At 51.8% G+C, this 25,096-nt stretch overlaps 1 protein-coding gene across 2 annotated transcripts; it reads left to right on the top strand.

Moving 5' to 3' along the window:
• Positions 1–3,211: 3,211 nt before the first annotated feature.
• On the top strand, positions 3,212–22,227 carry MTCH1 (mitochondrial carrier 1). 2 transcript variants are annotated; one of them, XM_003276905.4, is made up of 12 exons: positions 3,212–3,911; positions 7,980–8,064; positions 11,062–11,168; positions 11,518–11,595; positions 11,983–12,040; positions 12,422–12,473; positions 14,347–14,406; positions 17,561–17,654; positions 19,673–19,720; positions 19,894–19,961; positions 20,253–20,328; positions 21,394–22,227. In XM_003276905.4, exons 1-12 carry the CDS (start codon positions 3,591–3,593, stop codon positions 21,463–21,465), a joined length of 1,119 nt encoding a protein of 372 aa, XP_003276953.1. In that variant the 5' UTR covers positions 3,212–3,590; the 3' UTR covers positions 21,466–22,227. The 2 variants fall into 2 exon arrangements, with proteins under 2 accessions (XP_003276953.1, XP_003276954.1); XM_003276906.4 differs by having other exon boundaries at positions 17,561–17,705.
• Positions 22,228–25,096: the final 2,869 nt, after the last annotated feature.

Genomic DNA, 25,096 nt, shown 5'->3' with positions numbered 1-25,096 from the left:
TAAACAGGAATCCTACATCGAAATGAGCCCATCTTCTTTACACCAAGGTTGATTCTCCTTACACCTTGTGCACCTTCCCTGGAGCTATGGTTTAAATGTTCCTGCCAAACTCAAGTTGAAATTTAACTGTCAATGTAATGGTATTAACGATGGGAACTTTAAGAGGAGATTAATGCTTCTATCTCAGGAGTGGATTAGTTATCTCAAGAATGGGCTTCAGAAAAAAGGACAAGTTCAGCCCCCATTTGATCTCTCTGTCTAGTGTGCCCACTCTGCCTTCCACCTTCTGCCATGGGATGACCCTCACCAGACGCTGATGCCACGTTTTTGGACTTCTCTGCCTCCAGAACTGTGAGAAATAAATTTCTTTTTTTTATAACTTACCCAGTCTGTAGTATTCTGTTAACAGCAAAAACATCAGGTGAGGCCAGAACTCTGATGCTGCCCTTGACATCAGCTCAGTTCCCTCCTGACTGGATCAGTATGATGTCAAATTAATTGCAATGGTGGGTACTTAGTAATTTGCATTTACTTTTCATTACAACGTATCCCACAGGATTCCAGGGACCTGGGATGGTCTATATTCTTGGCAGTTCTCAAGATCTATGAGACTTATTTCTTGTTAACTTTTTTCCTTTTGCTTGATCCTATCGGGCACAGTGGATCTTCCTAAAGTTTTGATTCTGTAATTAGTGCTACCATAAAAAACTGCACAATTTTGGAGAGTGTTTTTGCTTAGTCATTCATTTGCTAGTAATATTTGTTGTGTTCCTATCATGTGCCAGGCATTCAGCCAGGCTTGGGGTTCAACCAGGAATAGAACAGTCCTGGCTGTCAAAGAGCTTACAGTCTAACAAGGGAGACTGACAAGAAAACAGGCAGTCACAGTGCAGTGTGGTCAGCACTGCATATGTGAGGTGGCATATGCAGAGGGTGGTGGCACTGAAATGGGGGGCACTAACCAAGTCCAGAGCTAACAGCTTTTTTTTTTCTTTTTTTTTTTTTTTGAGATGGAGTTTCACTCTTATCGTCCAGGCTGGAGTGCGGTGGCGCGATCTCGGCTCACTGCAACCTCTGCCTCCTGGGTTCAACTGATTCTCCTGCCTCAGCCTCCCGAGTAGCTGGGACTGCAGGCATGCGCCACCATGCCCAGCTAATTTTGTATTTTTAGTAGAGACGGGGTTTCACCATGTTGGCCAGGCTGGTCTCAACCTCAGGTGATCCACCCGCCTCGGCCTCCCAAAGTGCTGAGATTACAGGTGTGAGCCACTGCGCCCGGCCAGAGCTAACTCCTTTATAGCTCTAAAGGTTTATTGCCAGGTTGCTGGTAGCTTGACTGCTAAGGAAGATTTTCTTTCATTCAGTCATTTCAGTGAGTATACTTTTCATTTCTAGAGGTTCTGTTTGGCTCCTTTTCAAATACACCTGGTTTTTTTTCCTTTACAATTCCTATTCTTTTTACTAGTACTTCCTATTATTTATCTTTGTCTTCATTTGAAACCTCCTTTTTTCCTTTTAACTTTCTTTGAGATGGTTCTATTATCTCAACTTCTTCCTGTTTTGCCCATTCTCTCTCGTGATGGCATTTTTCTTTGAGTGGCTCATACATTTTTTATTGTGAGGATTCTTTCTTTCTTCCTCTTGGAGTCTCTGTGAGCCCTGAGTTGTAGAAATACAGCTATCGTGCAGTTTAACATTTGCTTCTGCTTGGTACCCTACGGGTCTAACTGGTTTAGCTGATCTATTTTTCCTTCAATTTCTTCACTTGGAGAAATTGTTCGATCATTTAGAAACACTTTACTGAACCTGTACTATGTGCATAGTCCTATATCTGATGCTGTGAAAGATACAAAACAATGCAAGACAACACAAAATTGCTGCTTCACATGAAACTACAGTTTGAAAGGGCCAAACACAGTATAGGTCCAAAGTTAGGTGACCATGTAACGCAGAGTAAAAGGCTCAACGGTGAACAGCCAAGTTTAGAAAGAAAAACAGACAGTTGGAGAAAAATGGGGACGAAAAGCCCAAAGAAGGAAAAGGTTCCTGTGAGGAAGTTTCAGAAGGATGGGGAAGTAAATCATCCTCCCCTACCCCCACCCCCAAATTAAAACCTATTGCCTCTTCTGGGTAGAGAGTTAGTGTGGCACTAGGAACTTGACTTTGAGGTCCTTATTGAGAAAGCTAAATCAGAACCTAGGCAAAAGGAAGTCATTTAAGGTGCTCCTGGGGGATGTTTGATGAAAATTGTGTTTGATGGAGAAAACACAGCAAGTTGAAAGGGCTAGCCGGCTTTGCAAGTGATTTCACTAGGACAAGCCTGGGTTAGGGAGGCCAAGGTGAGGGAGAGAGGGAGTGTGGCATGCTTTGAACGTGGAAAGTACATAGTGTTCATTATTAGGAGTGGGAAGACGGGAGGTAGCTTTTTAGGGGGTAAGGTAGGAAGGGAGTTAGGACAGACTGAGAAACCCGGACTAACAGTGGCAGGTGTCGATCTAAAGAAATTTCTCAAAATGAACTGGCTATAGGGTAAGTACAGACAAAGGGACCAGGTCTTCCATTGCTGCGTCCCTGCACACTCTCGGATCCATTCAAACAGAAACTTTTATTGCGAACCCCCAAAACTAGCAGGGTTCTGTTGTAGGTGTTGTTGTAGAGTGTAGGGCACGTTTACAAACAGGAACGGGGCACTTGCTGTCCTATCTTCCTCGCAGAGTTCTTGTGAGGATTACACTTGAATCAACACGTGTAAAGCATTTTAAAAAGGGCCTGTCACATAGTCCCTGCAATTTAAGGTCTAGTTGTGATTATTCACTCGTATTAACTAAGAATCAGCTACAGGCGCCCAGCAGTGCCTGCGTGTGCTCACACTGAGGGACTCACTAAAACCCTCAGGATCTAGTGAGGGAGGCACTCAAATACTTTAGAGCAAAACAAATTTTACAACTACGGACTCTGAGGAAGGCGTGCGAAGGCTCCACAGCTGGGGAGGGTGCCCACAGTCGCCGAGGGGACATCTGGATTTGCTCTGGTGGGGAGAGCATTCCTGGCAGAGGAGATGGGAAATGGGATCCGACAAAGAGGCTGGGACCGCAGAGGGGATCGGGCTCGGGGTCGGGGCTCGCCCTGCAGCAGGAGATTCAGCTCGCGCAGAGTTCCACGCAGGCCGCGGCGACTGGGATCTGGGCCGCAAAGGGGCGGGCAGAGAACTGCAGAGAAAACTCCCGAAGGCAGGGAGGGGGCTTGGAAGCGCCTCAGACCATACTGGGGACGTCTAGCAGCCAGAGGCGCCGAACCCCGCCCCCGCGTGCTCTGGTCCTCCCGGGGGAGCGCCCCGGCCTGAGGCAGCCGCCACAGCTCCCGAGCCCGGGGCCCCGGCTGCCCGCCACCATTGACCCCCGGCCCGCAGCCCAGTGTCCTGCTAGGCCTCCACCCGGCCCAGGGCCACATCAGGCGTGTCCCACCCGCCGCGCCACGCTCCCGAGCTCCCCCCGCGGCCTGGAGTGGTGCGCCCTGGCCACGCCCCCTGAAGCCGGCGAGGGGGCGTGGCCTCCGTCACGTGACGGAGAGTGACCTCGCCGCCGTGCGCCATGGGAGCTCTGGACCCGGAAGTGGCGCCCTGGGCTCGCGGCGGTGCCGCGGGGATGGCGGGAGCCGGAGCTGGAGCCGGAGCTCGCGGCGGAGCGGCGGCGGGGGTCGAGGCTCGAGCTCGCGATCCACCGCCCGCGCACCGCGCACATCCTCGCCACCCTCGGCCTGCGGCTCAGCCCTCGGCCCGCAGGATGGACGGCGGGTCAGGGGGCCTGGGGTCTGGGGACAACGCCCCGACGACGGAGGCTCTTTTCGTGGCACTGGGCGCCGGCGTGACGGCGCTCAGCCATCCCCTTCTCTACGTGAAGCTGCTCATCCAGGTGGGGGACCAGAGGCGCCGTAGGGAAATGGGAGGCGGATGTGAAGGTGACAGGCCAGGATTTGGAGGATTGGGGCGGGGAGTCAATGGCGACGGATTTGGGGAGAGGGGTGGGGACGGCGGGTTTGGGGGACCGAAGTGGGTGGGAGGGGAGGGAAGCGTTGGGAACGCAGGGGTCACGAGTTTTAGGATACAAAAAGGAGACGAAGGGGTTAGAGTAATAACAGATTTGGGAGAGGGTGGAAGGAACAAGCGATTTGGGGGGGTGCCAAGGGGGAGCGATGGGCTGGAAAAACATATTTGGGAGATAAAGGAGTGGGGACGATGGACTTGGGATAGGGAAGGGAGCTAATTTGGAGCGAGGGAAGAAGCAATAGACTTGGGGGAGGGGCGAGAAGTTTGGGTGAAGAGATGGGCAGGAAGGTTGGGGGCCAGGCAAAGTGTTTAGAGAGTGAGGAGCACATAATTGGGGTAGAGGGGAACGGGGCGGGGGTGGACAGAGAAGACGGAGGTCTTGGGTTTCATTGTGATTTAATTTGGTGGGAGAGTGCGAAGGCAAAGACTTGCAGGAGAATGCTATCGGTTTACCGGAGATGGGGGCTCTGGATTTGATGGCGACGACAGATTTGGTAGGAGGAAGGGACAGGGTGACGCGTATGGGGGGAGGGGAATAGATAGGGCCAGCATTGGGGGAGGGGAGTGGCAGCGATTTGTCTAGAGAGGGGAGCTAGGAGGAGGCTTTAAGCGGGGAAGGGGGATGACGCGTTTGGAGGAGGAAATGGAAGTCATAGTTGGGGTCAGAGAGGGGAATCACAGTGCTTGTATCTGGGCAGATGAGGAGAAGGGGCACGGGAATATTGAAATTGGGCAGAAGGGACAGTGGAGACATAGGTGGCAGGATAGGTAGGGACTACCAGAAATTGAGACCGAGGTAGGGATGTCTCTGGAACAGAGGAATCCATGGGCACTTGGCAGATTTGGTGGTGGCCGGCAATGCGGTACAGATGAAGTGTGCTGCTTGAGAGGAATGAGCTGGAATGAAGGGCGTGTGGAGGTGTGAGAATTAGGTGGGTATGGCTGGGATGGGTACAGTTTTGATGGGGGTCATTGGGCCAGAATTTTCCAGTTAAGAAGCATGGGGAGAGGAAGGTAAAAATTGAATTGGAGACTCATCCAAGATTTGAGTTGAGGCAGGTGGGTGTCAGATTTTACCATCTCTGTAATTGAACCGAGAGAATGCAAAATACAGCTGGAATGAGAAGGCCTTGAGAATGAGAGTAATTGAAATCTGGGATCCGAGGAATGGTAATAGATTTGTGGGTGTGACCAGGAATATGACAAGGAATGAGGAGATTCAGTCAGGGGCATCAAGGTGCCTGACTCCAAATTGTGACAGATTTGAAAATTGTTGATGGCGGAAGGTGTAGACAAGACTGGCGTTTGGTTGTGATTTGGGAATGAGGGCTGTCTTACAGGGTTAAGATTGTATTTACAGCAGTTGAACTCGAAGTTTGGGAGATAAATTGGTGCTTTGGAACTGGTGAGACCTGAGAAATGCGGGTTCTGGAAGCGGATGGAATGAGACTGAGTGAGGGCTAGGATTTTAGGGCACAGGTGGGAGAGTCTGTGGAGTGAAGGATACTCTAGCACAAGGGCTCAATGTGAGGGAAATGAAGAGGTGGCTTTATCATTTGGATGATGGCGGATCTGGTTTGAAAGAACATTGAAATGAGGGTGGTTCGGGAGAAGGGAATGGGGGAATGAAGGACACCAAAGCATGAGAAGAACTAGATGGTGGGCAGGTAAGGATGGATGAGCCCTGTTGAAGGACCAGAGGTGCCTGTCTGATTTGAACCCAGCTGGTGTTGAGTGTAACATATATTAGGGTAAGATCTTCAATGGGTATAGTTTGGGAATCAGAGTATAACTTGCAGAAAGGCAAATTACTGGGAGTGGGGGTGTCAGGAGTGGAGTGACAGATTTGGGGATTGTCTAGATTAGGTGCATAAGAATGCAGTGCCTTAGATCAGGGCATGTGGCTGTCAGGTTTGGGAGTTGGAGATTTTAAAATGACAGACTGTCCCTGCTGGTATCTGATATAGGGCCACAACATTTGCCGTAGTTAGGACTGGGTTAACAGATTTGAGGATGAAATTGGGTTTAATGACTTGGGAACAAATAATTAAAACTTGAAGGCGGGAGGAATGGGGGTGAGATACAGCCAGTGTGCCTATGATAATCCAATAGAAGTTAAGAAAATAGATTCCACAGATTTGGGGGCCACGGGGATACGGGATAACGTTACAAATTTAAGTATGAAGTTGGGGTCAGTGGGACTCCCAAATAGTGTTGACTAAACTGGGTAAGGACAGCAAAAGAGCAGTGGCGGCGATTTGGAGTGGAGGAATAAAGGAATACCACCTGTATTTAAGAGAACACAGATCAAGACAAAACTTAATTCAGAACAACCTTGGAGCTTTTAACCCAGAAGGGAAAAGGTCTAGAAGGGAAGTACTCACTGACTGGGTCAGCTGACTCACCCCTTTCCTCCTTTGCTCCACTGGGTCAAAATTTTTTTCTTTTAAAGACAGTCCCCATCATAGAGGAGTTTTTAAATTTACAGTCATTAATCTGTTAGGCGTCTCAGAATCAGATTCCTAGGAGATAGCCTGAACTTTCAAAAGCACTTGCTTTGTAAAGGCAAAAGGGGACAGGGTTGATCCCAAAAAGCACTGGAAGCACCTAATCCAGTTTACAAGGTAGCGCTTCTAACCTGCCACTTCCACCGCCTCCTGCAGCTGCCGGCCAAATCCTCTCCCACATGTCAGAGGAATCGCTCTGGTCCATGGGCCCAGCTGGCCTGCTTAGAGGGCACAGGGCTGGTATCCTGGCCCCTTGCCAAGGGAGGAAGGGGCCTTCTCGCCCTCCACCTAGGTGCTGGTCTCCTTGGCACCTTGCCTCCTCCCTGGCAGCAGGGGCTCTCACCCCTCGACAGAGACTTCCTGCTCCTTATGTGGATATGGATGGTCCTTCACCCACCCACGGGTTTAATAAATATTTCAGGCTGGGTGCAGTGGCTCACGCCTGTAATCCCAGCACTTTGGGAGGCTGAGGCGGGTGGATCACTTGAGGTCGGGAGTTCGAGACCAGCCTGACCAACATGGAGAAACCCCGTCTCTACTAAAAATACAAAAAAGTAGCCGGGTATGGTGGCGGGTGCCTGTATTCCCAGCTACTCAGGAGGCTGAGGCAGGAGAATCACTTGAACCCGGGAGGTGGAGGTTGCGGTGAGCTGAGAGCACGCCATTGCACTCCAGCCTGGGTGACAAGAGTGAAACTCCATCTCAAAAATAAATAAATAAATAAATAAATATTTCAGATATAAGAAGCATCTGTACAGCAAGAACTATCATAGCCCTACAGAAATGAGGGGGTCGTTTTGTCACAGGGATGTAGGGTGATTGAGGTGAGAACGCAGCTAAGGATATGTTTGCGGAGCAGCTGGAATTTGAGGTAACAGTTTGCTAAGCCTGGGAATGGGAGGAATAGACGTGGAGGTGACTGCAGTAGACTTGGTAAGAAATTTGAGTTTGGGGTGCACCTTGGAATGGATGACTTAATGGCTGACCTGGCTGAGTTTTGGGTATGATGTATTTTCTTATTGCCACATTTGGAATTGAGGTTGGAATGAAGTTTTTCATCTGGAGATGAGAATAACAGATTTGTTCTGAGATGGGAGTAGGGTTTGAAGTACATACAAATGGAGGTTTCTCTACTGGGAATATCTGGGATTTGAATGTAAGAATGTTGGGGTGTGGGTGTGACTTGGATTGTGGTTGGACAGTATCTGGGACCAGTCATTTCTGTTCATTGGGGGTTTATGTGCTGCCAATGGTTAGAGACACTGACGAGCTTTCTGGTATGTTTTGATGGGGAAAACATGAACAAGAGCCACATTAGAATTTGTGGGAGAAGAGTTAAGCAAAGGGAAAAGGAGGTGTGAGGAGAGGTGGTGAGGCTGAATCACCACGAGACTCTGAGCGTCCCTTTGTCTTTGTTAATTCTGAAGGTGGGTCATGAGCCGATGCCCCCCACCCTTGGGACCAATGTGCTGGGGAGGAAGGTCCTCTATCTGCCGAGCTTCTTCACCTACGGTGAGTGCCTCCCAAGCAGGAAAGCCCACACCAACAGAAAAGAGGCCTCAAGTGGGGAGCAGGACCAGCTGGCCCCGGGGAACCCACTGCGCAGCATGGCACGCAGAGTCGAGCTGGCACGGAGGTGGGGGTCTAAGCGTGTACAGAGAGGACATGGTGTTGGGGTGGGAGCAGGTGAACCATACACCTTTGGTCCAGCTCCTCCACCCATAGCTGCCAGCTGCCAGCCCAGACAGCAGGAGGGGACAGACACAGGTGCCTCAGAGAGGGGCCAATCCAGGACACTGGTCCCTGTTATTTCTGCTGCCCCGGGTTGTGCCTGGAACATGCGTGGGGGTGATTTCCTTTTGCCCTGTGAGCAGCCTGGCCCTGCCACTCCAGCAGGAGGCCTGTGGGACTCCTCCTGAGTTCTTTTCTTTCAACCCACCTGGGTGTCTTGTTTTCCCTGCATTCCTCAGGCAGTGAGTGGTGCTCACTCACTCTCGTGTCTCCATCTGTTGGTTACAGAATGGTGTGCAGTGAATTGCAGCTTCACTTCTGTGTGCTGCGTGAGCATGGACGGGCCACTTACCTGCTGTGGCCCGGCTGCACTCCTTGTCTGCAAAGTAAGGTCAGCTTCTCCTGCCCAGACCTTCCTGCAAGCTCCCCATCTGGCAGCAAGAAGCCCACCTTGCTGCCTCTGTTGCCCGTCCCCTGGCCCACTGGTGCCGGCTGGCCAAGGCCTTCTCATGTTCATCCTCACTGTCCCTCTCCCAGTCCCTACTCTCACCAGATGACCATGATGAAGGCCTTCTTTAAATGTGCCCTTTCTCTCTGTGTTCACAGCTGGAGTTCCATTCCAGACAAATCCCCTCAAGTTTCCTGCACCTCTGCTGTTACCTGTTTGGTTGTCTAGAATGTTCTCCAGAGTCAATCTTTCTGTTGAGTAACTTGGAGCTTAGCCTCTGTGTTACCTTTTCCATTTCACATGCTGTTGGCAGAATTGGGTGTCGTATTTCTCTTCCAGTTTTGTCCCTGTGTTGTTGAGTGCAGAGTCTAGGGCCAGGAGGAATGTGTCATCTTGGGAGGAAATGTGTTTGTGTTGTTTTTTACTTAAAAATTGTCAGCATAGTGGAGGGGGGGATGACAGAAGTAGGAAGGCACCCCACCATTGTGAGGCAGTATACAGAGAGGTAAGGCAGCCAGGGCAGACGGCTGCGGCCCTGCACGGGGCTCTTTCTGGATCTGGTTGCACATGCTGTGTTCTGAGAGGCGAGGTTAGAGCCCAGATCATCTCTATTCATGTGACACAGCTATTCCCAAAAGGACTTAGAGCAGAGGGAACTTGACCCCCATCTTAACCGCCTCTTGTGAGGATGGGCAGAGTTCTCAGGTGTGCCCCCAGCCTGGTTTATATAAATGTAGCTTTAATCTAGGTGTGAGCAGATGTCTGTTGGGGATCTCCGGACACTGGGGTCAGGGAGGGGACCCGCCATTTGGCTCTCTGGCACAGTGTGGACAGTGTCTGCTCCTCTACTTGTCGTGGCTGAAAGTACTGCAGCTGTCATGACATTCTCTGGTGTAGAAGAAAGAACTTCCCAGAGGGTTTCCTGGCACTGCAGAAAGACCCAGAATGAGGGAGGCCCTGGCCAGCCTGAGGCCTTGGGACCCACAGAGGCCCCTGCAGGCATTTCAGCACACCTCCCTCCGCCCTCACTGGTTACTCAGTTCTCTCGGAAGTGGAGAGAAATGATGGTCCTTATTCCTTTTTTTTTTTTTTTTACAGGTGGGCGGATGGAAGAGGGTAGATGTTTTGCTCAGGATCACACACACAGGTCCTGAGCTCCCTCTCCTCACTAGGATCCACCCTCCCCCGAAGCAGATTTTCCTTCTGCCTGTTCACTCTGTGAAGTAGGGCTCCTTGCCAAGTCACCCAGCATCCCCTCCCCTCCTCCTCCTCTCTTTCCAGCCCACCCTTATCTCAGGCAATCACATATAGAGGTAACAGGTGTTCTCAGCCTCATGAAAAACCCATGCTAGCTGTGACATTGAATTCCTGGGCTGGCAAACATCTGCGGAGGAGCAAAAGGCGTATTTGCTTCTTCCTGCCTCTGTGCGGTGCCAGAGAGCTAAAGTCATGGTCTAAAAGGGGGAGCATGCTGTCTGAGAGAATGTTCTGCTAGCTTCCAGATGCACAGGTTTATAAAAATACCACCCTGCCATTTAGAACATGTTTAAAATGTTGATAGAAGACAATGAATCGTATCCTTAGAAAGATAGACCCTAGTGAAAGAAACACGGACGCACACAGGTAGGGTCTAGCTTCTGTAACGTTTAAGTTTATTCTGTGGAATTGTTCATTGGTGCTTCTGTTTTAGTTACTTCTCCATAGACTTGTTTTTCCCTTGACTAATAAATGCCAACACATGCCGGGTGGTATCCTGGGTGTAGCACAGTAACAGGGTGGAGACTGCCCTGGCCGTGGCGTGTGCAGGGGACATTCTTGAGCCTATCTTCTGGAACCCTTCCTTTTCCTTTCTCCCTCCTTTAGATTGCAGACTTCATCATTCCCTGCGGGCAGTTTCTCTGTTTTTCCTATTTTCTTTTCCTCAAGAAAAACATAACTTTTAAGCAACAGAACTGTTTTCTGTATTGCAGCATTTAAGTTGCTGAGTTGAGAAATCACGGCTGAGTTTGCCAAGTAGAGTTTTTAAAACAAAACAAAAAAAAATAATAAATAAAGGATGGAGGGAGGGAGGGAAGGAAGGAAGGAGGGAAGGAAATGTATGAACTTGTTTGTCAGAAATACATTTTGAGGCTTTTACTAAAAGAAATGGGCTAGAAGACATTTGGGGGTTAGGGCCTGACTGCTTCCAGGTCCTGGACAGATGTTCCCTTCTGTGCCTGTAGTCAGCAGTTACCGGAAGGACAAGCTGAGCCTGGTCTGAGTGTGTGTGACCCAGGAGTGGGTGCCCCTGAACTGGGCGTGACTCCTCTGCCACCTCTGTTTTCTTACAGCCAAGTACATCGTGCAAGTGGATGGTAAGATAGGGCTGTTCCGAGGCCTGAGTCCCCGGCTGATGTCCAACGCCCTCTCTACTGTGACTCGGGGTAGCATGAAGAAGGTGAGCCCACAGAAAGCCAGGAACACTTGCCCAAGGTTTCCTCATACTCCCAGCCACCCCTGCAGCGGCCAGTTACCCTGGTCTTGCCTCCTTCTTCCCAGACCACTGGGGGCTTCACTCCAGCCCCATGGGGGAGCTTCCACCCCACAGTTCTGCTTTCCCACAGCTGTGACACCAGATGGTGGCTTTCTTTTTCCCCCCAGCTCCAGACCTGGAGGTTACCTGAGGTGGGCCCAGCCAATAGACACTGCAGAGGAAATATTCGGAGCTGGGTCCTGCCGCCCGAGTCCCCGAAGAGTTCCACGGAAGAGGCGTAGCTGAACTTGGTTCTTTCTCTTCTCTGTTTCAGGTTTTCCCTCCAGATGAGATTGAGCAGGTTTCCAACAAGGATGATATGAAGACTTCCCTGAAGAAAGTTGTGAAGGAGGTGGGTGTTGAGAGTCCGAGAGGGAGAGGCGCGTGGAGGGGAGCCTGATGATTTCTCACCCCCAAGTGGGGCGAGTCATTGACAAGTCGAAGAGTTGGGTCCTTGTGCATGCGTGGGTGGGATGGTAAAGGGAAGAAGCCCTGGCCCGGATGTGCAGGGAACCCGGGAAAGCCTTCTCAGCCATTGTCGGGCCTAGCCTGGGACCCGGCAGCACTCCTGGCTGGGGGACTGGGGAGTGGGCAACAGGTGGAGCCATCCTTGGCAGACCGACCCCATGTGCAGTGCCTGGGACAGGTTTCTCCCTCCTGAGCACTTGTAGCTCCCCTCGAGGGCCAGTTCCAGAGACAGGCCGAGGGTGGCGAGTCCCCACCCCATGCTCTCTTCCAGACCTCCTACGAGATGATGATGCAGTGTGTGTCCCGCATGTTGGCCCACCCCCTGCATGGTAAGCCGCCCCGCTTCCCCCGAGACTGTATCTAAGCCTGGGTCAGGGGCGTGGGGTGAGGGGCGCCCTCTCGTGGACTGTAGACAGACAGCCGTAGACCGGTTGGGAAGTGGTAGTGGGGTTGAGGGAATATCTACTGGAACCCACCCCACTGAGGAGAGATTGGAATTCTTTCCAAAGGGAGGTGGGGCTCTTCCCAGGCAGTAGAAATGGGATGCTGTGGTCATGGGGTGTGACAGGGAATCCCAGAGGCCCTCCTCCTTTCCTCCTCTCTGAATAGGCCACGTTGTTCAGTGGCCACTCTGCACCTGGCACCCAGTGGCTGGAGCATTATGAGGTCTGGCCCACCACATCACCTGTGTGTGTTTTCTTTTTCCTCAGTCATCTCAATGCGCTGCATGGTCCAGTTTGTGGGACGGGAGGCCAAGTACAGGTGGGTAACTCCTGGGACTGGCAGAGTGGCCCTGTTACCCTTTCAGAGTCTGCCAGGGCAGGCTGTGCTGGGGTTGGTTGCTGCACCTTTTCTGCCCTAGTCCTGTGTGAGTTCAGCCTGCCGCCTGGCTTCTGAGGAATGTGGCAGTGGCTTCCATAGTCTGTCCAGGGGCATTTTCTTTTCTCCGTCTCTTAGCCAGGGCAGCCCTAGATGAGCCTAGATGCCTTTGCAGAGGGGTGAGTGGGATTGTAGTCAGCTTGGATTAGGATTTCTGGCCCCAGAGCTGATTCTGCCACTTAGGACTGAGCTGGGGTCTCCTCTTGGACTCCTGAGGTAATGCTCTAATGATTTTTCTGGCCGTCATAGGCCGATAGCTCTTTTTATCCCCTATGGAGAAGCCATCCACCTCATGGGCTTGGGGCTCATCCCTTCCGTTGTGTACCAGACCCTCACCTGGATCTGCTGCGTGCAGCCCTGGGCAGGTGCCAGGGGCATATGTGTTGACACAGAGGTGGACCCTGGAGGCGTGTGGCAGAAGGACACACCTGGTTTGCCCCCTTCCTCTCTTAAGATTCTCATTTCCTGGGGTCAGTGTTTTTTGCAGCTGTCCTGCGGGGCCACCACCCCAGGAAGCTCAGCTGCCGTGGTGCCTCATTTTGGGGTCATTAATGGGAAATTGGCCCATTCCCCTAGACTGAGTATGAGGTTGGTAGTTGAGACCAAGAGGGTATAATCTGGCCACCACTGTTCTGAGTGGTGGGGCCGGGCCTGGCAGGGCTGGGATGATGTGGGACCAGGGCCACCCAGGGCTTTGCCTTCCACTGGCTCCCTCTGTTAGGTTGCCCCTTCCATCTGGGCTTTGCACAGCCCCCATTCAGGACAAGCCAGTTTCCATTTCCAGCCACAGGGCACAAAGGTTGTTATTGAGCTTCCTTGGCATTTCACACCCAAGAACCCACAGCCTGTCCTCCCATCCCAGCCCGTCCCCTCGTCCAGCCCGTCCCCTCGTCCAGCCCGTCCCCTCGTCCAGCCCGTCCCCTCGTCCAGCCCGTCCCCTCGTCCAGCCCGTCCCCTCGTCCAGCCCGTCCCCCTCGTCCAGCCTGTCCCTCGTCCAGCCGTCCCTCGTCCAGCCTGTCCCCTCGTCCAGCCTGTCCCCTCGTCCAGCCTGTCCCCTCGTCCAGCCTGTCCCCTCGTCCAGCCCCCCCGCCCCTCCCCCCCCCCCCGCCCCCCCGTCCCCCCCCCGTCCAGCCTGTCCCCCGTCCAGCCCCCCCGTCCCTCCTCGTCCAGCCTGTCCTCTCATCTCTAACAGGGTGCAGTGGCCAGGGCATGAGTCCCCGGCTTCCTGCTGAGGAGTGCCAGATGTCTTCTCCTAGGCTGGTTCCAGTGCCTCCTCCTGCAGGGCCCTGTATTCTTTCTCTGCCCTCTGGGAAAGTACTTCTCTTTGCTCACTGCTCCCTCCTACTCTTACTCTCTTGGACAGGCCTGTGGGCTCCTCTGCTGGAGGGTTGTTTAACCAGAGATAAGTGTGAGGGCCAGGTAAGAGAAGGGCCTGCCACCTCTGCAGCAGTGGCCCAAGTCGGGAGATGTATTCCTAAACGCCCATCTCACAGGAAACGCCAGTACAGGACTGCTAGTGGGCTGCTCCTGTGGGTGGTTGGGCTTCTCCGGTCTCCGTGAACTGTGTAAACTCCTCCTCACCCCAAACAAGCACTCTTTGTGCCTTTCTACTTGGTTCTTCCTGGTAGGATTCCTCCCCATCCCTGCCAGGACTGGCTGGATCTGAGCAGAGCGGGTGGGCTCAGCCCCACACCAACGGGTGGGCTTCTAGTTGGCGACTGCATGACCCTGTATCTCTGTCTTGCCTTCTTCACAGTGGTGTGCTGAGCTCCATTGGGAAGATTTTCAAAGAGGAAGGGCTGCTGGGATTCTTTGTGTACGTGAGTTTATACACCCCATAACTGGCCACGGGCATGGCTCTGCTAACAGGTGTGTCCTCAACCTCTCAGACCATAGCTGCTGGCCTGGGACCTAACTACATGGCCCTGCCCTAGCCTGAGTGCTGCAGCCAGCTCTCTAGAGCTCCATAGCGTGTCCAAGCTGCTTAGCCCTTTTCAGGCCATGGCTCATGTAAAAGTGGAACTGTGTGTCTAGTACATGGGGGAGATGAACTGACCAGCCCCACTGGGCCTCATCCAGTTGTGGTGGGTGTGGGGCTGGTCTTCATGAGCTGAGTCACTGCATAGTCCTTGGTCTCACTGCTCAAACATGACTGAAAATCTGACTTGGACTGAGGGTGGAGCTCTGGAAGCGCACAGGCTGACCACAGCCAGTGGATGCTGTTTGACATTTGCTTTTCCGACAAATTAGTTGTTGACGTTAACATTTAAGATGTTGCACAAAAATCCACATTTCTGGCATCTCTTGAAAAGTCAGAAAATCTTGTCCTGCTAAGTGGTTCTTTCTGTAGAGCATCCATCGGCCAGGACCCAGGACCTGCTCCTTTGGCAGGGCACATGGTCTCCGAGGGCCGCAGACACCCTGCACTTCGTCACGTCACATCCAGTTTACTTCACCTCTAAAGAAGGCACATGCTGAAAAGACTACGTTCAGAAAGAGTAAAGTGCAGACAGAACCCAGAAGCCAGGCTTGTTGAGTTGTGTTTTGATTTGCCGTTTTAAGGTCTAGGCAGTGACATACATGCTGATAAGTATGTCACAAACGTGTTAGATACATGGTATACAGCAGTATCCGCTGTACTAGATACAGGGCTCCGTATGATTCATAAGAAGTCTTTATATCGTGGTTTTCCAGTTTGTGAGATGTTTTTTATTTATGGCCCCTTGTTTAACCAATTAATGACTACTTGTAGGTGCATGTATGTGTATATAATAAATATATATACAGTTCTCAGCAGGAGGTGATTTTGCTCCCCAGGGAACATCGGCAGTGTCTGGAGACATCTTGTGGTTGTCACAACTGGCATCTAGTGGGTAAAGGCCAGAGACGCCACTAAACATCCTACAGTACACAGGACAGCCCCGCAACAAAGACTTACTCAGCCAGGTGTCGTTGCTTGCATCTGTGATCCCAGTTACTTGGGATTAGTCTCGGTGGTTTCTGCAGCTGTCAGGAGACCGAGGTGGGAAGATTACTTGAGGCCGGGAGTTCAAGACCAGCCTGAGCAACATAGTGAGACTTCTGTCTCTACAAAAATGTTTTTAAAAATTAGCTGGGCGTGGCGGCACACACCTGTAGTCCTAGCTACCCAGGAGGCTGAGGTGGAGGATGGCTTGAGCCCAGGAGTTGGAGACTGCAGTGAGCTGTGATTGCACCACTGCACTCCAGCCTGGGTGATAGAGTGAGACCCTGTCTCTTGGGGGAAAAAAAAAATTATTCAACCCAAAATGTCAATAGTGCCAAGGTTGAGAAACTCTGATTTATATTCATACACACACATATATGTATGTATAAGTATACATACATATATTTGCACATGTACCTGGTAACAAACCAACCTTTGTGACATACCTATCAGCATGTATGTCACCGCCTAGGCCTTAAAACGGCAAGTCAAAAAACAACTCCTCAAGCCTGGTTTCTGGGTTCTGTCTGTGCTTTATTCTTTCTGAACATAGTCTTTTCAGTATGCGCTTTCTTTAGAGGTGAAGTAACTTGGATGTGAGGTGACAAAGTGCAGGGCATCTGTGGCCCTCAGGGACCATGTGCCCTGCCGAAGGGGCAGCCCCTGGACCCCGGCCAATGGCTGCTCTACAGAAACAGCCACCCATCTTGAAACACTGCACGTGACCACCTCTGGCATTTTTCACACTGCGTAGTTCTCTTCTGGTGTGTGAATAGGATTCCTGCACAACAGATGCCTACTCTTTGGGTTCTTTCTCCCCATGTGATTTTGGAACAGGTGATACTCATACATGTTACAGTGTATAGAAGGCACCAAAGGGTATAGCACGAGGTCAATCTGAGCACAGGCAGGGACGACAAGATTAGAAATTGCATTCACAGAGGTTCCTTTTATTAATACTCTTCATACATGTATCACATATGTTCTTTTGAGTTTTTCAAATATTTTGTAAGATTTTTTTTTTTTTTTTTTTTGAGAGGGAGTCTTGCTCTATCACCGAGGCTGGAGAGCAGTGGCGCGATCTCGGCTCACTGCAAGCTCCGCCTCCCGGGTTCACACCATTCTCCTGCCTCAGCCTCTCTGAGTAGCTGGGACTACAGGCGCCCGCCACCACGCCCGGCTAATTTTTTGTATTTTTAGTAGAGACGGGGTTTCACCGTGGTCTCGACCTCCTGACCTCGTGATCCGCCCGCCTCGGCCTCCCAAAGTGCTGGGATTACAAGCGTGAGCCACCGCGCCCGGCAAGATTTTTTTTTTTAATTCAAAAACAATAATTCTGCTTCTCCTCCCAGGAGACAGCCATCCTTCTCCTGGAGAGGCTCCCAGGGCACTCTGTACCTAAACCAGCAAACACATTGTAAAAAACACAAGAGGCACATGGGACCCACTGACCTCAAGCTGGCCTTTTGCCCTCAGCACTGCATCTTGGGGAACCTTACTTAGCAGTTTCTAGAGCTGTTTATCCTAAAGGCCATCACTTAAAAAGTTAGCCCTCCTTGTAAATGCTTGCATAGAATTTTTTTGATAGAATATTTTCAGGGACGAAGAGAACAGATGCATTGAGCAGTGTGTGTTCTGAGAGTTGGTTAGGTAAAGAGGCCAGGAGAAAATTACCAACACGTCGGCACTCTTATTATCTGCATCTGGAAGTTCCAAATTTGGCAGTATTCACATCTTGATCCCTGGCTTCTGTGGTTTGAAAACTGCTTGAGACTGTTAACTAATGTGTGGCATCCAGAGCGGCATAGAACACCTCCCCATGGGAAAAGGGGCACCTTCCCAGTGTGCATAGCTGCTGGCCCCTGCAGGCCTCCTTTCTAAGGCTGTGCCATTGGATATGCTAAGATTTTGAGCTTGGAACATCCCTGCCTGCTTCCTGGGTGTGGAGTCCCCAGGAACTGCCCCTCTCCCTCTCCTGCTCATCTCTGCTTACCTTGTTTTTTAGTGGATTAATCCCTCACCTCCTGGGCGATGTGGTTTTCTTGTGGGGCTGTAACCTGCTGGCCCACTTCATCAATGCCTACCTGGTGGATGACAGCGTGAGTGACACCCCAGGGGGGCTGGGAAACGACCAGAATCCAGGTTCCCAGGTTGGTTGGAACAAGGACTTGTCCTTCTTTCCGTGTACTGCTGATGCCCAGGGTCTGGGACAAACTCAAGGATTCTGGGATTCTGAGCATCAGGCCCGGAGGGTGAGAGAGGACCTCTCATTGTCCCTGGAGTATCTTTGTCTAAGGGGAGAATGGCCTCGAGAGGCGAGATTCCAGATTAGTACCCAGACCTGGGAGGAATTAATGGAATGCTTGTCCCTGGGCAGCCTTAGAAACAGACCCCAGCTTACCTAAGGCTGCTCCGAGGCAGTGACCCAACTAGAGCTCAGAAAGTCAGAAGATAGACCAGCTAATAGTGATCACCTTTTGACCTTTGCATCACGTCTTTTGCTTTTTAAAACCCTTTTGTGAACATTATGGCCTTTGATCTGACGGCATCCTAGCTGTGAAGGGAACAGGGCAGGTATAATGTTCCATTTACCAATACAGAAATTGAGACCCAGAGATCACAAATTCCGGAGAGACTCTGGGCTCTCCAGAGTGACTCAGCTGGAACTGACAGGGCTGGAACTAGATCCCTGGCCGGGCCAAGGGTGCATATTCCTCTGAGTTTTTTCAGATCTGCTAGGAAGTGTACAGTCCAGTACACCCTCCTATTTTGTTAGCTGTGGTCTACACAGCCTAGTATACATAGACCTTTCAGCAGGTCGGGTCAGGCATAGGAAGGCCTGTTCCTTCTACACAGCACTTGTTGAAGAAGGCCGTCCAGGTACCTGAGGGGTTGACTGGTTCTGCCTGAACCAAGATAAGAGGTAGGGAGCAGCAATAGCTGGGGATTGCAGTGTCCAGACATTCTCACAGTGGGGATCACCTTCAAGAAGGATGGCATTCCTTCTTGAAGTGGCTTTCCCTCCCAGGAGGCTAGGAGGGCCTGGGGACGTGTCTGCCAGAATCACCTGCGTGGGAAGGGGGTCATGTTGAGCGTGTGTGTGTGTGTGTGTGCGGTACATGTCTGTTCTGTGTGGTGAGGAGTGCCCCATCCCAGATGGGAGCCTCTGCTTGCAGGGAGACTGGCCACTTGACCTGGGCAGGTGAGTCTTCACTGGCCTTTCAATGTAAGCAAATTAAAGTGGCTCCATAGAGACGCACCCCATCTGCGATCACGGTGGCACATTCCTGCAGTTCTGCCCCTTCTCGGGGGCCTTGGGGGTGGGTAAGCTGCTGCTGTCACATACAGAGCAAGGGTGGCCAGGAGTGCACAGCTAAGTGGTGTCTCGTCTAGGTGGGCACCTGTCTGACCAGAGGCTGCCGTGCTTACATCAGCAACAACAGCAGTCAACAGATTGGTTTAAAGTGTTTTTCGAGTGCTTTTCTGTGTGTGGCTTAAAGGCCGAGATGAGGCTGCCAAGCTGTCAAAGCCACTCAGGCAGACATCTGAGCAAATCTCTGACCAAGGACCCAGGCCATTGATCTGGTGGGATGGCCACTCCACAGGAAGCTGAGGGTGGGGGAGTCACCTTTCCTCACTAGGAGCTGTTTGCTTCAGCAAAGCAGGATTTGAGGAGTTGGGGTCTGAAGGGGGAAAAGCTTGCTGAGGTGGAGGTGGCAATAAGCCTGGAGTCGCCCTCACCTCACCCCACAGGCCAGGATTTGTCTTTGGGTTTCAGGGTGCATGGCTGTCTTAGCACCGACTGCGTGCCAAGCCCTGGATGTTGATCAGGCAGATACGGGCTCAGCCCTTGAGGCTCACAGTCCGGTGGGGTTGCACAGGCAGCGGCAGCTGATCCCTCTTCCCGGGTCTTCTTCTCGGGACTCCCTTCAGTCCACTTGCCCCGCTTCTGCCCCCCCAGGCCTTCTCTGGGCAGTGACTGTGAGGCCTGACAGGAAAGGCATGTGCAGCGTGCTTGTGAGGAGCTCAGCACAGAGGGTGGGGCGAGGGCATGTGTTGCTGAAGTCTGCATCCTGAGGTGCCTGTGGCAAACCGCTCTTCCCTTCTGTCTCTTCAGTTCAGCCAGGCCCTGGCCATCCGGAGCTATACCAAGTTCGTGATGGGGGTAAGTTGTGCCAGCTGCCCTTCCTTCCCACTGCCTTGCGGACCCAAGTGGGGCCTAGGAGGCCAACCCTGGTAATGGCTGGAGGCAGGTCTTGGTACAGCGTGTTGGCATGGTGTGCCCCTGCTCCCTGGGCCGGGGTGGGTCACTGGCACTCAGGCCTCTCTGGGTTTCAGATTGCAGTGAGCATGCTGACCTACCCCTTCCTGCTAGTTGGCGACCTCATGGCTGTGAACAACTGCGGGTAGGTGTGCGCCCCTCTACTTGCCACTCTACCTACCAAGGCTGTGGGGTGGGGGAGACCCACCGAGCCCTTCCAGCACTCTGCCCCCTCCCACCTGCTCTGTGTGTAGGCTTGGCCTGCCAGGCACCCTGGCATCCGCTGGGATTTCCCAGCATCCCCTGGGGTAAACCGTGGTGTCAGGGGTCAGGGTGTGGACGGGTGGTAGCCTGAAGGCCTTCCTTCTTGAAGTGGCTTTCCCGTGGCTGGCTGTCTCCCACTGTTCTCTGCATCTACACTCTCCTTCCCGGGCAGGCTGCAAGCCGGGCTGCCCCCCTACTCCCCGGTGTTCAAATCCTGGATTCACTGCTGGAAGTACCTGAGTGTGCAGGTGAGCAGGCACTGGACAGAGGAGGCCTTTCCTGTTCTTTGCTACATCCTTCAGCTGAAATGGTTTTGTGGATGCTTCATTGCATGCAAAGATAAGTGGTTTTGTGGAATCTAATATTGTGAGGAGATACTTGGTATCTATAAGGCATTTAAGTTAAGTTTTCATCTTACTAATTTCAGAAAGGATTTGAGGTGGCTAAGTGTGGGTTCATTTTAAGATTATACATCAGACAAGACCTTTTCTTCTTTGAGTCTTAAAGACTCTTAAGATAAGGATAAGAGAACTCTGGTCCAGGTGGCAGGTGGTAAAGCCCAAGAACTGCTTCTCCTTCAAGTAACACGGGCTGAAAATTCGAGGTCTGTAACCAGTTGAGCTGAGTTCCTGGGTTGTTAGGGTGGCTGGCATTGGAAACCCACTCCTCCCTCCTGCAGGACATTCCTGGGCCCAGGAGAGCCTGTGGGTGGGGCTGGGCCATGTGGGGACGTGGCAGCAGTACCAGCCTTGGGTTCTCATGTTCTGTACCGAAGCTACCTCTCCCTGGCTGGAGCTCTTGGGCCCAGCAGTCAGGGGTCCAGGCTCTGGCCAAGGGCAGAACCTTGCCTTTTCCTTGGCCTTGCTTTGCCTCGCAGTGAAATGGGGCACTGGCCCGGAGGCAGCCAGAGCCCTGACTGGCCTCAAGGCTGAGAAGAGGACAGATGGGAGGGAAGCAGGGAGGAGAGCCACAGTTCTTCCCAGTGGCCCTGGTCAGTGTGTGTCTCGTCCTCCCTATGAGCATTGAAAGAGTCCTAGACCACTTGGGCTCTGAAGCGAGAGGGGCAGTGAGCCTGCTCTCTCGGGCTCTCCTACAGAGTAGCCCCAAAGACACCCCTGGGCGGGAAATGAACCGCTCCCTTCTGCTTCAACACAGGCAGATTCTGCCCTCCAGGGATGTAGGCCGAGGCCGTCCACCCCGGAGCTGGGTCTTTGAGCTCCTGGACCCTTCTTTGCCTGACACTGGCCTTCCTCTCGGAGGGACAAGGAAGCATGGCCTCCCTTTCACTCACCCTACTTTGCCTTCTGGTCCAGGGCCAGCTCTTCCGAGGCTCCAGCCTGCTTTTCCGCCGGGTGTCATCAGGATCATGCTTTGCCCTGGAGTAACCTGAATCATCTAAAAAACACGGTCTCAACCTGGCCACCGTGGGTGAGGCCTGACCACCTTGGGACACCTGCAAGACGACTCCAACCCAACAACAACCAGATGTGCTCCAGCCCAGCCGGGCTTCAGTTCCATATTTGCCATGTGTCTGTCCAGATGTGGGGTTGAGCGGGGGTGGGGCTGCACCCAGTGGATTGGGTCACCTGGCAGACCTAGGGAAGGTGAGGCGAGGTGGGGAGTTGGCAGAATCCCCATACCTCGCAGATTTGCCCAGTCTGTCTTGTGCAGACGGCCAGAGAATGGCTTATGGGGACCCAGGTTGGATGGGGAAAGGCTAATGGGGTCAGACCCCACCCCGTCTACCCCTCCAGTCAGCCCAGCGCCCATCCTGCAGCTCAGCTGGGAGCATCATTCTCCTGCTTTGTACATAGGGTGTGGTCCCCTGGCACATGGCCACCGTCATGTTTAGGCCTATGCTAGGAGGCAGACGGCCAGGCTCTGCCTGTGTTTTTCTCAACACTACTTTTCTGATAGGAGGGCAGCACCTGCCTCTGAATGGGAAATCATGCAACTACTCAGAATGTGTCCTCCTCATCTAATGCTCATCTGTTTAATGGTGACGCCTCGCATACAGGATCTGGTTACCGGTGCAGTTGTGAATACTCAGAGGTTGGGCAGATCAGTGTCTCTAGTCCTACCCAGTTTTAAAGTTCATGGTAAGATTTGACCTCATCTCCCGCAAATAAATGTATTGGTGATTTGGAGTTTTGTGGGGAGTCTCTTATTTTTGTAAGCTTAAAAATCTATCTGTAGAGTCTGTCTTTCCAAGTTCTTCCAGTTGGTGTGAGAAGGGGCTGTAAAGAGGCAGGGCAGGGGGCTGCCAGATTGGAGATGTAGGTGCCAGAGCTTGGTGTAGCTCAGTCTCCGGGGAGACACTGGGTGATGAGGCTGGGGTGTCAGTTTCCACAGCAGCAACCAGTGCGCAGGTCTGTTGCCAGGAGACAGGCCTTTCAGAAAGTGTTCCATCCACACCCCTGACTGTCATATTTCAGCACCATTTGAGGATGATGTAGCTGCAAGTTTTACGAGGAGTCACTTGGTGTAGTGGCTGTGGTTACATCAGAACGGGCAGACCTCCCTTCCATCAAATGGTTTTTGCCCAGCACTGGAGTCTGTAAGCAGACAAAGCTTACAAATATTTTGAGGCCCAGCTGGGTTCCCCCAGGTATTTCTCTGCCCTTGCTCGAGGTGACCTGGCTTGTGAGAGTTGGGGTCTGGTGGGTTTGGTCATATTTCCCTCACAGGTAGGGGCTGAGTCACCCCCGCCAAAGGGAAGGCCCCTGGGATGCTTGTGCACAAGTGGGTGTTCCCAGTGGCCTAGTAACAGTGGACTCACAAGCAGTTTCACCTCACATGTCCTTGTTTCCCAGGAACGCAGAAGTGTGCCTGTGTGGGTGTTAGGTAAATGTACACTGGTTGAGGCCACTAAGGTCTCATAACTTTGTCACCCATATTAACTTTCCTAGGGAAACACCCAAGAGGGCTAAGGTAGTGGGAAGAACACATGTGGGGGTGGGCAGGGCAGGCCTGTAGAGAAGGAGGGCCTTGAGTTCCCAGGCCCTTCAGAGGGGAGTCTGCCCTGTGGCCTTTCTCCAGCCCAGTGTGCTTTCCCACAGCACTGACCACTGTTCTGGGGTATCTTCTTGTTGCTCCACCCTCAGATCCTGTTTTTGCATTGATTAGTTCCTAAGGCCCCCCCCAGATTGAGGGGCACCTGTATCTCTGGAGCCTGAGCTAAGCTAGATCTGAAGAGCTCCTCCCAGAAGTTCAGAGAGGCTGCCCAGAGTAGACAGCAAGGTTTTAGTGGCCTCGGCCTGTCACCTCTGGGAGGGCTGCTGCTGTCCCCCAAGTAATTTCCTGAATTTGGGGGTTTCAACTTCATTTCCCACACCCAGGAATGGCATGAAAATCTCTTTTGACACTGTGTCCCAGTTATTGGCTGAGCAAAGTACAGGTTTTTAATCTAATAAAACAGGAAGTTTTCAGTTCATTCAAATTCTTGTGTGTGTGAAATGCTCCTAGACCCTTTGATCTTTGGGGGCTGAGACCCTGTCCATCTGCCCTCCTAGCACTTGGCGTGTTTCCTGTCGACTAGTCCTGGAAACTAGGATGCTGGGTCCTCATCTGAGAAAGGAGATTGGGTGGGATTGGGCAGGAGGAGACCTCAGCTGCTGGCAAAGGGAGGGGTGACAGGAGGAGTGTCCTCCTCCTGTCCTCGGAAACCTCATCCAATGGGCAAAGCTGAAAGGGCCTCTGACAGGCCTTTGGGGACCTCCTTATATATACCCTTAAGTATATACCCAAGATAATTAGAAACTTATGTTCACACAAAAACTGGTACATGAATGCTTAGTAGCATTATTCATAGTAGCTCAGGAGTGGAAACAGCCTGAATGTCCGATGACAAATAAAATGGAAATGTCCTATAGAATGTAATGAATATTCCATAGAACGGAATATTACTTGGCAATAAAAATAAATGAAGTTGCGATTCATGCTACGACATGGATGAACCTTGAAAGTATGTTGGCTGAGGGCAGCGACTCACAACTATAATCTCAGTCCTTTAGGAGGATTGCTTGAAGCCAGGAGTTCAAGACCAGCCTGGGCAACATAGTGAGAGCCTGTCTCTACAAAAAATTTAAAAATTAGCTGGACATGGTGGCATGCACCTGTAATCCCAGCTGCTCAAGAGGCTGAGATGGGAGAATCACTTGAGCCCAGGAGTTGGAGGCTGCAGTGAGCTATAATCCTGAGTGTCAGAGCAAGATCCTGTCTAAAACAAATTATATATATTTATATGCTAAGTGAAAGAAGCAGTCACAAAAGACCATAACATATGATATGTCAAGAATTTATATGGATGTTAAGAATAGACAAATCCATATAGATAGAAAATAGATTAGTGGTTGATTGGGGCTGGGGAGGTTGGAGGGAACTAGGGAGTGACTGCTAATGGGTATGGGGTTTCTTTTTGGGGTGATGAAAATGTTCTAAAATTGTGACGGTTACGCAACCTTGTGAATATAGTAAAAACCATTGAGTTGCATATTTTAAATGGGTGAATTTTATGTTATGAGTTATATCTGAATAGAGCTGGAAAAAACATAAAGTAGGCCAGGCGTGGTGGCTCACACCCGTAATCCTAGCACTTTGGGAAGCTGAGGCAGGTGCATCACCTGAGGTCAGGAGTTCAAGACCACCTGTTGACCAAACCCCGTCTCTACTAAAAATACAAAAATTAGCTGGGCGTGGTGGCAGGTGCCTATAATCCCAGCTACTCGGGAGGCTGAGGCAGGAGAATCGCTTGAACCTGGGGGGCGGAGGTTGCAGTAAGCTGAGATCATGCCACTTCACTCCAGCCTGGGCAACAGAGCAAAACTCTATCTCAAAAAAAAAAAAAAAAGAAAGAAAGAAAAAGAAAGAAAGTTAAAGAGGGGAGGGTCCTCCTTGGTTACAGGTCAGTTCCCAGCCGTGGCCTGACTTGGGTGGTGTCCTGTTTGACTGGTCACCTTCCAGCGGTGGTCTGGAGACTTGCTCTGCCCCTCCCTACCACCCAAGCCACCCTCAGTC

Source organism: Nomascus leucogenys, chromosome 17 (genome assembly GCF_006542625.1).
Source record: "Nomascus leucogenys isolate Asia chromosome 17, Asia_NLE_v1, whole genome shotgun sequence".
NCBI lineage: Eukaryota > Metazoa > Chordata > Mammalia > Primates > Hylobatidae > Nomascus > Nomascus leucogenys.
This window is presented reverse-complemented; position numbering and strand designations above follow the sequence as displayed.

Excerpts from the sequence above, each read along its gene's own strand:
- MTCH1 (XM_003276906.4), top strand. The coding sequence starts at position 3,591 with ATGGGAGCTCTGGACCCGGAAGTGGCGCCCTGGGCTCGCGGCGGTGCC. Across the intron at positions 11,169-11,517 it reads CTCGGGGTAGCATGAAGAAG|GTTTTCCCTCCAGATGAGAT; the intron begins GTGAGCCCACAG and ends TCTCTGTTTCAG. Across the intron at positions 17,706-19,672 it reads ACCAGAATCCAGGTTCCCAG|TTCAGCCAGGCCCTGGCCAT; the intron begins GTTGGTTGGAAC and ends CTGTCTCTTCAG.